The following is a 12,984-nucleotide window of genomic DNA, read 5'->3' as shown; positions in this document are numbered from 1 at the left end:
AGCCGATCTTTTGGTGAAGAAGATAAATGAAAAGGAAAAATAATCAGAGACGTGACCGATCGCCCAAGCGGCTAACAAGCCGATCAGTGGCAAAGAGGATAAAAGAAAAAAAAAAAAAGAACACGATAGTTGCGTTCTTGTAAACCTCTTTTACGTTCACCACCGGGAAGTCGATCTTGGAATGCTTCTTGGAAACTTTCTTCTTACCTTGTCTTTCCATATTCATCGCTAACACAACAAAATTGGAGAAAATAGCAAAAATCACGGAGTAATTGACAGAAACCGCGTGATTCAACTGATCACGTGATGTAGACAGAGAGCGCTGGTGTAAACCGTTATTTTACTGTGAAACATTATTTTTAATTATTCTTTTCATACAATATTTATGGGTAACAGCTAAATTTGCAAAAAAAAAAGTCGGTTTTTGTTTTACAAACAGCGTTCCCCTATTCATCAATTGCTTTGCAGCCAATTCGCATTGACAAAACACGCGTTGTAGCGGAAATGACTGTAACTGGGATGAGGGCTGTGATGTCATTCAAGAAGGTGGCCAGCATTCAGCCAGCTGGATCTCGCGTTCAGCTGGCTGGATCTCACGTTTAGTTGGCTGGATCTCGCAAAATTCTTGGTTACATTAGGTAGTGCTCGCGAAATTAAAAAATGCGAAATGAAATTGCGCAAAGTATGAGATCTTACTGTAGTTGATTTTCACATCACCTTCAGTCATATAAATTTTCATTTTTTGACTTGATTTTAGGATGTAAGGTTCTTTTACCTGAACCTACCCTAACCTAATGTACTTTTACTAGAATCTTGCAAGATAGACATTCTTGGAAGATGTGCCCCATCTCAAATAAGTGAATAGTGAGAATATGCTAGGCATTATCTTTCATGATACTTGTATGTCATAAATACTAGTACAGTATGCTTCTTACTTGGTCAATCTCTTGTTGTCAAGATTTTGTATTAGGCTACATACTGGTACTCCTCATACTGCAAAAAGTTTTTGTTTTGATATAGTAAACTCTTACCAACTAGGATTACCCTTTCCCCTAGTTAGTTCGAGTTGAGGAGGTTTTGCAGTGCTGCAGGGAAGTATCGTGGAGTAACTTTCCCAAGAATCTCAATTAATATTCCGTTTATTCAGTGGTTCACAGTTTTTCCCCTACTAGGCCAAAATAAGTGGCTTGTGCAAATTCATTCCTTCTTTTCTAACCTAAGTATGTACTCCATATTATTATGACTTGGTAAATGGAGCTAAATTTCATAAAATGCATGTGATTTAACCCCCAAAAATTCTTTTTCATACCGATGACAAGATTAATTTTTCCAGAGATCGAACCCCAGAACCTGATGGTGACGACTTTGGTAGTTCACTTCCTTCCCAAGTGTTAGTCACTGAGATAAGCTGATTTACATGCATACTGTACTCCCATTCACTTAATCATAACATAAGTTTCAATCTCACTTTCTTGCAACATCACACTTCACAGATACTATTTCTCAAATTGCCACTGTTGACACAAAAGTGAAAACTGCACTAAAGATTTCTGACAAATATTAGAATAGTTCATTAGTTCAGAGGTCATAAAGCACATTCAGACAATAATAAAATAAGTTGAATATACTGTACTCATAACAAAACGTGACATTTTATAATATTTTATTATGCTTTTATCAATACTAGGTACTATAACTCCTACTAACACATCATTACCCCTGCAGTAGAATGCAGTCCTTAAAAATTACCTAGATTTTCATTGTGAATTATAAGCCCAAGAGTAAGTCTAAATCATAACAGTAAATTATAGCTGTTAATTTGCAGTACTGTCCCAACAATTAATCACAATCCCTAAAGAAGCCAATGCCAGCCATAAAGTTCTCTGAACAGATCAAAGTCCTGGTGATAGATTAGAATGGTAAAACTTAATCTTAACCTTGAAGACTGAACAAAGCCCCAACATCAAAGTATAACTCCAGTAATACCGAGTAATTCACATCATTATCAGTAGCTCACCAGTAAATCACAATTTTTAGAAAAAAATCCTGGCATTACAACAGAATTTACTTTAATAACACATTAAAAAATTTTGAACATAAGTAGTGGATTTGCTTCAGGAACACACTATAGCCTTCAGTAAAATACAGGAACCCACTTCAGAGCAGTCACATTATAACAACCATTAAAAATGTAATTTTACCCCAGTAACAAACCATGCTTCTAACAACAGATAAAAAAATTAACAGTAATTTTTAATTGCAGAAGCAGATTGTAAATTCAGAAAAAAAAATCACTCCTCAGTGTCTTAAGTAGTTTACCACTATATTATTGCACATACATTATGATTAGATTTCCTCTAGTTAGTTTTGAATTGTAAGTGTTTATCGTGATACATATGTGCTTAATTGTGAGTGTATGTTTGATTTTCCAAAATTTTTTATGCTTTTACAGGGTGTCCCATAAATTTCCATACATAGGAAAAATAAATTTTATATGAAAATCCATTTTTATTTATATAATATGCTCTACATGACTACCATTCTGTTGAAAACACTCTTCAGTGCGTGTCCTCCACTGCTGAAGAACACGTTCAAGCACAACTGGAGTTATGCTTGTAATGGCGTTGGTGATACGTTGTATGGAAACTTATGGGACACCCTGTAGATTATGAATTTGTTTATCGTTCATGCTCATATGCTTTATTATGTATTGCTTCTGTGGTTTTAACATTTGTATGGCTTATAGCTTTGGTCTTAAATTGCCCCCAAGTAAATATTGACAATTCATGGAGAAAGCATTACATTGTGAAAGATATCATTATCTGTACTGCTGCTGTAATAGAGGTGTGTTACCTACCCAGAAAATATTTTTGTAAGACACATCTTCCTTGATTTACCCAGGTGTATGAAACGAATTTGTTTCTTACCAACTCGAGTCACTTATAGTATATGCTGAAATTTGTTTTCTGCCTAAGTTTCTTTGTTTAAGGGCAAGAATCTGTCGTCCTCTTCTCTCTACTTAACTCCTTGTGTACGGGTTCCCCTCTATGGTGATTGTCTGGCATTCGCCAAATAAAATGTTGAAATTAGGCATCCCTGTAGTTAAGGGGTTAATTATGGCATAGAAGATATCTTAATATTTCTCCTCCATTGGATTTTGTAGGAGTACAATGTATGGTAGAAGAAGATGGTATCAAGTGGAGTATAGGAAGTTACAGCAGCAAGAGTGAATCAGTGATGGCACATAGTGTGACTAGTGTCTGTTTTTACTCTTGATTTTGGCCATCATGTAATATAGCCAGAGTGAGCTTCTGAGGTGACCATCGCCCTTACTTCAAGTGGGTCCTTCACTCAGGTCTCCCTCTTCCTGGTCATCTCCCCCCCACCCACTCCCTTCTACTGTCCACCTCTTAACTATACACTCTTTCTATCAATCTTCCACTGTCCGCTTTCAGTACTGTATGTCCAAATCACCTTAGCAAATCCTAGTGAGCTCGCTGGCTGGTAAAAAGATAATAATAAATAGATTACAGTATAGTCTCGGTTTACGCGGATTTCTTTTACGCGGTTGGTCATTTACGCGGCACCTGTCCAGACGCGGCAATTATTAGTTACGCGGTACATTCCAGCATTTACGTGGCAAGCGGCTGGTCGCTGACGTCACCGCTGTCCAGACGCGCCAATTATTAGTTACGCGGTGCATTCCTAAATTTACACGGGAAGCGGCGCGGACCAGCTGCGCACTAGGTCGCTCTTACGTCACCGCTGACGTCAGATGACGTATCGGACTGTGATTGGGCCACGCATCTTTACCACCCACGCATTTCCTCCGCTGCTAGCTGTGATTGGTTTTATGTAACTTTGCGTGCCCTGCCACCAGAGGGGATAAGTCCCTGACCTTGTCTGTGCCAGTCCTATTGTCTTCCGTCTCCGCGTATACAGTGCTCTCTCGTGCCCGCTTATCTGTTCAACAATGGCTTCCGCTGGACCCCCACCACCCCAGAAAAACCTTGAATTACCTGGACCAAGCAGCCCCAAGCCCAAGAAGGTGTGACGCGCCTTAAGCTATGAAGTGAATTACAAAATCGTTCAGGAGTTAGAAAAAGGCACGAGGCAGGTGGATCTGGCCAGACAATATGGAGTAAATGAATCAACGATCCGCACCATCAAGAAGGATGCCGGCAAGATAAAAGAAGACATGAGCATCACAAAGTCTGCAGGTGTGTCGATGGTGAAGTATTGTCAGAATAAGGTACTGCTCAAGACTGAGCGTTTATTGGTCAGGTACTTGATTCGTCAGGCAAGATGGAACATGGCGGTCGACACTCGGGCAGTGCAGGACTACGCCCGAGAACTGTACGTATCAGTGGCGCGAAAGATGGGAGTTCCAGAGCCCAAACCCTTCACTGCTTCCGCTGAGTGGCTGCAAGGGTTCAAACGTCGTAACAACATCACATGTTGAAATTGTTGGTGAAGGAGCGAATGCTGACCGTGTTGCGGTCATGAATTTTCCACCATTCTTACGAGAAATTATGGAGGAAGGACAGTACACCGACGACCAAGTGTCCAACATGGATGAATCCGGGCTCTTTTGGAAGAAATTACCTTCCAAGACCTTCGTAGTCAAGTCTGCCAGCAAGTCTCGGGGCCGGAAGTTGCAGAAGGAGTGCATCACCGTCCTGTTCACCACCAATGCCTCCGGCACCTGTAAGCTGAAGTTGTTGGTGATCCACAAAGCCCGCAAGCTGCATGCCTACAAAAACTTGGACATAGCAAGTTAAATGTCCACTGGCTAACCTCAGGGAAGGCGTGGATGTTCACTGCTCTGTCCCTCTCCTGGTTTGACAACTGTTTCGTTCCTGATGTCAAGTAATTCTGCGAGCAACATAATGTTCCATTTAACATTTTGTTGCTCCTTGACAACGCACCAGGACACTCGCCTCTATTGTTGGATTGTCACCCCAATGTAAAAGTGGTCTTCCTTCCCCCCAACACTACGTCGTTAATCCAGCCCATGGATCAGGAGTTGATATGTAACGTCAAGGCTGCTTTCTCCACAAAGAAGTTTCGGCTCCTGAACAACTTAACCAACACCAAGGATGAGTTGCAGAACCTTCTGAGTGGCACTGATAACGAGAGCGAGGACGAGGATCCAGAACAAGATTTGGCGGACCATGAAGTGCGAGTCAAGCAGTTCTGGAAAAGTTTAACGTCAAGAAAGCTGTTGATTTCTTGGTGGAGGCATGGGGGCAGCTGTCTGTGGCAACGATTCGTCATGCGTGGCGGCATGTGTTGGAGGGTATCCCAGGTGGGAGGCAGAGTCAAGTGGTGGCTGGTGAGCCTCAGTCTGTTGCTGTAGCATTGGACATTGCAAGAGAGGCTGCACAAAGTGTAAGAGCTGCAGGCTTCTCCGAGACCACCAACAACGACATCCTGGAGGTAATCAGGCAACCTGAGGTGACTGCCGACGAGATGTTGGAAGATGATGACGTCAGTGAGCAGCTAGGTGTTTTGGCGGAACAAGAACAAAAATTAACACATGGTGATGTAAAGAATGTCATGGAGTTTTCCGAGGAAATCAAGGTTATCCTTGCCAAAGACCCAGTCAATCATCGGTATGAAGTGTGTAATAACCTTCTGTTGCAATGTATGGAGCCGTATGTCCAGGTGTATCACAACCACATCAATGCTAGCCGTCAACGAAACATTACCGAGTTCTTTGCCCGCAACCCACCACAGCCAGCCCAAGTCAGTGATAGTGACAGTGATAGTGATGATGTTGACTTTGAGGGGTTTGACACAGAGGACCTGCTAGCTTCTGTGGTTGATAGTGATATAGGTGATACAAGTGATACACCTGAGGGCCACTAATCTGCCCTCTGCTTCGGAACCAACCCCCCATCCCTGTGTGCCCAACCATCTCTTCTACTAATGTAAGTGTTAGAAAACCTAATATTATTGATATTTCTCCTATATATTAATTGTGTGTGCATACCATCATGAAATTAAGATGTTATTTTTACTACAACGTATGTATTGTGTTGGAAAAAGGGTAGTCTGGGGGGTCGGCCCAGTCTCTATTTCAATTAATCCCATATGTTCTGTTATTTCGTTTACGCGTTTCTCATTTTATGCGGACTTCCACGGGTTTAATTGACCGCGTAAACCGAGACTATACTACATATTCCTGAACATAAGTCAGAGGTGTAGGTCACAGTTTAAGATCCTGAGTCAAGGGACATCTTATGGAATATATCAGAAACAGGTGGTCTGAGTTTGATATAACTTAACAGGTATCTAGCATAATAGCCATATGAAGTCAAGAAATGTAGGTCTAAATTCAAAGATGTTGGTCAGAATTAGCTATGTATGAGATGGAGGTTACAGCTAATTTTATTATTTGTTAACAAATTTGTGCCATAATTTCAACTTAGATGGTTGTGAAATAACTGTTGTCTCACTCCTAAAGTAATTGTTACATATTAATCACCAGTACTTAGTGATGCTGTTTAGTTCATATCAGTATTTAGGTAATGGTAACTGATGTATGCATGTTTTTTCTCACTAAAACTCTGAATTTAATTTTTTTTTACTTACATTCTTGTGTTTTTTGCTAAATATTTTGTGGTCTGCCTCTAGTTATGGACATATTCGGCATATTCCACAAGCACTTTTATGCTGTAATGTGTTGGCATGAACAATGCTTTTCACTGCTATGTTATTTTAATATAGGATGCCTTAACTTCACACACTGTATGTCACTCCTTGTCTATATAATTCAGTATTATTTCATTAGTTATTCCTTTTTATTAATTATTCTCTCAGAGCCATTTAATAGTATATACAGTTTAATGATAATTTCTTTAATAGTCATTTGATATATTCTTCAATTACATTTCAGTTGGAGAGATCATACTAAGTGTAGATAATCATGTACAGTAGAGTGAAGAAAAGGCATGATATAAATAATTTCTATGATTTAAATGCAGTAAAATTCCAAAAGCAAATCATAAATTATGAATTTATATTATTTTGCTTCTGAAGCATCAATTTACTGTACAGTACAGTACTCAGATAATTAAAAATAAAATTTCTTAATTAAAGCTACTGTTATAACTTTTCTAAAATACACGTGTAAATATTAAAACAAAAGTTGAGTTCAACCTAACTTAATGCATCCCAAGCTGTATTGATTGTGTGTACTTGCTAACTCTAATTAATGTAAGCAATCTAATCACTCCCAGTGCACTAACCTGCCCAGCTGTGCCTCACTTACTTTTATGAGTGACCCCAAAATGTAGAGCCACTAACTCCTGTAAATTTTTCACTATCATAAACTTTATAAGAAAATAGAGATATTATTTGTAATAATACTTAGTTATTCACTGGACAGGTCCCGGTCCCCCATATCAGCCATCCAGATAGTGTTTGAATGTGCTGTAGTATTACTGGGGTCTTCTGATACGTCATGGCGTGCAGTGCGTCATGCAATCCAGGATGATAATTTCTGCAGTAAACTGGCGGCTGTGTGTGTTCCAGGCCTCAAGCAAAGCGTTATTGCTACATTAACAGAAAAGTTAGAGGTTTGTTGCTTAAATGTTTGTAAATTGATAAGTGCCGTATTATGAAAATTTTCACATTTGTTGCACACCTGTACTTAAAATAAGGTCACCAATTCCTCTTGTCAAAATTTTTGATGCCTAATAAGAGCTTTATATAATATGTATATACTGTAGTGAAACCTCCATATAACAGACTTCTCTATCCTTAAAATCTGTTAGATATATGCCGAGGGACCACTTTGTGTGTGTGTATATATATATATATATATATATATATATATATATATATATATATATATATATATATATATATATATATATATATATATATATATATATATATATATATATATATATATATATATATATATATATATATATATATATATATATATATATATATATATATATATATATATATATATATATATATATATATATTACCCCGCTTAACGCGCTTTCACTTAACGCGTTTTCGCATATACGCGGTGCCTTGCCAAAGCTGAACTTTCACTTACTTAACGCGGCATTTTTCATCATATACGCGGTGAGTGTCCGGCTCGAGAGCTATTTTTAGATTCGCACCACCCCCACCCGCCACCCTGCCTGACTGCCTGTTTTAGCTCATAAAATTCATACAAATTACCCAGCCAGAATATAATTTACATTGCTGGAATTCTTATAATTTGGTGATCATTTTGAATATAAACAACATATTTTTTGCATTAAACATACAATTTTTAGATAAAATGTTTAATCTGAGTAAGTATGTTATCTTTTGTCCAAAATATATGACATTTATATTCAAAATATTCCTGGTCTTACAAGGAATCCAGCAATGTCAATTATATTATCCTAACTTTAATCTGAGGTATTATTTAATACTAAATGTTAAAAACTCTTGAATGGAGGATTGGTGGGGGGTGGGGGGAGGGTTGGGACTGACCACGCGGTTGGAAGAGGGGGGGAAGGCAAGGTGGGGTACTTTGATTGACAGATAGTGTCGAAGAATATTTTTTTTTTTTTATTAACTGAAGATATTTGTTTTAGCTCATAAAATTCATACAAATTATCCGGCCAGAATATAATTTACATTGCTGGAATTCTTACAATTTGCTGATCATTTTGAATATAAACAACATATATTTTGCATTAAACATACAAGTTTTAGATAAAAATTGTTCTCTAGGTAATTATGTTATCTTTTGTCCAAAATATATGACATTTATATTCAAAATATTCCTGGTCTTACAAGGAATCCAGCAATGTCAATTATATTATCCTAACTTTAGTTTGAGGAATTATTTATTACTATACCTGGTTTTCCCCCAAAAATTTCTCAGAGGGAAGAGCCAGTGAGTGTAGTGTGAGAAGAGGGGGAGGGAGTTGAGTCCATTATTTGAATGGACATTAACTTGGCGACTGTATTTCTCTATTTCTCTAAAGTATTAATTGTGTGCATGTACCATCATAAAATTAAGATGTTATTTTTACTACAACATAGTTATTTGTCGTCAAAAAGTGGAGTTTGGGGGTCGGGCTGGGTTCTATTGGAATTAATCCCATATGTTCTGTTATTCACTTAACGCGGTTTTCACTTAACGCGGGACCCTCTGGGTTCAATTGACCGCGTTAAGTGGGGTACAACATATATATATATATATATATATATATATATATATATATATATATATATATATATATATATATATATATATATATATATATATATATATATATATATATATATTATATATATATATATATATATATATATATATATATATATATATATATATATATATATATATATATATATACACAGTCGGCCTACTTCTTGCGGTTAATGCTTGACCTGAGGCTGTGGAAGTGAGAAGCGGCGTAAAGTGAATAACATAACATATGGGATGAAAACAAATAGAGACCAGCCCCAAACCCCCAAACTCACTTTTAACCCCAATACCTATGTTCTAGTAAAAATAACATCTTAATTTTATGATGGTACATGCACAAAATTAATACTTAAGAGAAATAGAGAAATACAGTCGCCAAGTTAATGTCCATTCAAATAATGGACTCAACTCCCTCCCTCTCTTCTCACACTACACTCGCTGGCTCTTCCCTCTGAGAAATTTTTGGGGGAAAACCAGGTATAGTAATAAATAATACCTAAAACTAAAGTTAGGATAATATAATTGACATTGCTGGATTCCTTGTAAGACCAGGAATATTTTGAATACAAATGTCATATATTTTGCACAAAAGATAACATATTTACTCAGAGTAAACATTTTATCTAAAATTTGTATGTCTAATGCAAAATCTATGATGTTTATATTCAAAATGATCATCAAATTGTAAGAATTCCAGCAATGTAAATTATATTCTGGCCGGGTAATTTGTATGAATTTTATGAGCTAAAACAAATATCTTCAGTTAATAAAAAAATAATAATATTCTTCACTACACTATCTGTCAATCAAAGTACCCCACCTTGCCTCCCCCCTCTTCCAAGCGCCAGATGGTCGGTCCGTCCCAACCCTCCCCCCCCCCACCCCCCACCAATCCTCCCTTCAAGAGAAAGGTTGGGTGAAAAAACTAGATTTTAACATTTAGTATTAAATAATACCTCAGATTAAAGTTAGGATAATATAATTGACATTGCTGGATTCCTTGTAAAACCAGGAATATTTTGAATATAAATGTCATATATTTTGCACAAAATATAACATATTTACTCAGAGTAAACATTATATCTAAAATATGTATGTCTAATGCAAAATATATGATGTTTATATTCAAAATGATCATCAAATTGTAAGAATTCCAGCAATGTAAATTATATTCTGGCCGGGTAATTTGTATGAATTTTATGAGCTAAAACAAATATCTTCAGTTAATAAAAAAAAAATATTCTTCACACCGTGCCAGGTGGTCGGTCGCCAAACCCTCCCTCCCTCCCACCCCCCACCAACCCTCCCTACCAGATGAATGTGTGGGAATACCAGACTGTTTACCTTTTTAGTAATAAATAATAAATCAGACTAAAGTTAGGATAATATAATTGACATTGCTGGATTCCTTGTAAGACCAGGAATATTTTGAATATAAATGTCATATATTTTGCACAAAAGATAACATATTTACTCAGAGTAAACATTATATCTAAAATTTGTATGTCTAATGCAAAATCTATGATGTTTATATTAAAGATGATCATCAAATTGTAAGAATTCAAGCAATGTAAATTATATTCTGGCCGGATAATTTGTATGAATTTTATGAGCTAAATAAAAAAATTATACTTCACTGTGTAAAGGGGTACACCCACCGCGGAATGTGAGCATCCTGGGTTCTGGCAGGGCACCGTGTAAACGCGGAATGTGGGACTGCGTAAAGTGAGGGTTGACTGTATATATATATATATATATATATATATATATATATATATATATATATATATATATATATATATATATATATATATATATATATATATATATATATATATATATATATATATATATATATATATATACCTCTCTCTCTGGTACATGTGTGTTTTTACCTTATTACTTTAGAGAAAGTAACCCATCTCTCATATTCATAGCAAATCAAGATGACAAGTGACCACCTGTCACGTGTCAGTGATATTGGTGGACTTTTGTTACATTTCCTGCGCACTGTTATCTTCTTTTGGCATCGCCATCATGAAGACGTACAGCCCCGTCTGGCACGAGTCCAAGTACTGACTGATCAGAAAAAACAGGTGTGTCTCAATGAGTTACTCAATATGATTTTGATTGTTCCCTGCTACAGTGGAGTCGCAATAATCTGCAATTTTCAAATTCGCTCACACAAATTCGTGGGTACCTCTTTTTGAAAATTTGCTGTCAAATTTTCATAATTCACAGCCAAGGCTACAGTGTTTGAATTTTAGGGTAAATGTACTTGGTGTGCAAGTCTCTGCTCCAGCCTTGAAAGCCCAGCTGCAGGGTTTCCATTTGGTATTTTCCATTACAGTACTGTGCCAAATTCAAGGAAATTTAGTACAGTAATGAAAAATCTGTTTGGTAATGATGATATGGTTATGGGCCTGGATACAGTACAGTATGTATCACAGACAAAATGGTTGACAAATTCTCTGCTGAACTTCATGAACATACATCAGAGAGGAAGGAGGAGGAGGAGGGAGGGCCGGAGGTAATGCCTTGGCCTCCCTGGATGACTAAACTGTCAGTGATTCTGTTGAGATATTTATTACATACCAGTCTTATAACGTAAATTAAACCATCATTTATTTTTCCTTTAATATTTGTATTTACATGAATTTGAAGAAAAAAGGGTATGAAACAGTCAGTTTTGTAATAATAAAGATAGATTTATTATAGTGGCTGCAGAATCAGAGTTGGCAAACATGCCTCAGTTTCCCGCAGCCCTCCCTCCCTCTTTCCCACACCCTTTTACAGACTCGCACTTTCTTTAGTGCAGTTGTCCCATCAACAGCATGTGCTAGTTTCTCTTTCCAGTGAAGTACCCATTTCTCCAAAATTAGGTGGATTCAGCTCATCAGATGATGTTTTATGTGCTGCATAGCTGCTATGTAGCCGCTGCTGCTGGTAATTTTAACTTTTGATGCATAAAAAATTGTCTGAATTGTTTTAGCCAAGTGTTGTGAAGTGAGTTAATGTGTTGCCAAATATATTCTAGTGAACAAATTAAAATTAGTTTGTTTTTCAGTGTAAGAAAATTAAGCTTAGCTTAAATTAATTTTCTTTTCTATATTCTGCGGTATGAGAATTTCTCCTCCCACATGCTGCTGACAGCCATGGGTGCCCGCCACCAATGCACCACCTCAGTCCCGCTTTGCCTGGCACCACCACCCCACTCCCACCTATTCAGTGCAGCGTTGCACTGTTTGTGTACTGTTTTGGTGGAAGGGAAATTCTGTATGATGTTTAGTGTTTATTAAAGTAGTTTTGGAACAGTTTATGTGTAATTTTTGGCCCCCAGAATGAAAAAAATAATTCTAATTTATAATAATTAAACTATAATCTGCAATTTGATAATTTACAATGTCTTATGGTACCTAACCCGCAAATTATTGTGGCTACACTGTATCCGGTGTCAAAGGAATGTATCTTTTCATCTGTGTATACACCTGTTCATCCTCCTTGAAAAATGCACTATATTAACATTATTTACAGATATCTTGTAGTTTGCCTCATTCCCTAACTGATGGGAGGGCTGTAACATTACTTCATTCTCCCAGTTTTTCTCTACCATGACTACTTTGCCTCTTTTGATCTTTAGTTCAGCATTCCCTTATTGTGGGTCGCTGCATAACTGTTTCAGTTTTTCTCTGAGCTCCTTTTTTTTCAATTGTCATGTCAGGGGAGATGCAGACATTACAGTATTCCAT

At 37.0% G+C, this 12,984-nt stretch overlaps 1 protein-coding gene across 1 annotated transcript in view; it reads left to right on the top strand.

The window, feature by feature from the left end:
- The window catches only part of LOC121869635, a 416,339-nt gene that overhangs the window by 207,251 nt on the left and 196,104 nt on the right, over positions 1-12,984 (top strand). The window contains exons 35-36 of the mRNA XM_042371146.1: positions 7,394-7,583; positions 11,173-11,331. Coding sequence (XP_042227080.1) covers positions 7,394-7,583; positions 11,173-11,331 — 349 coding nt within the window. The remainder of the gene's footprint in view (positions 1-7,393; positions 7,584-11,172; positions 11,332-12,984) is intronic.

The sequence above is a fragment of the Homarus americanus genome, unplaced genomic scaffold (genome assembly GCF_018991925.1).
Source record: "Homarus americanus isolate GMGI-L3 unplaced genomic scaffold, GMGI_Hamer_2.0 scaffold32583, whole genome shotgun sequence".
Classification (NCBI taxonomy): domain Eukaryota; kingdom Metazoa; phylum Arthropoda; class Malacostraca; order Decapoda; family Nephropidae; genus Homarus; species Homarus americanus.
This window is presented reverse-complemented; position numbering and strand designations above follow the sequence as displayed.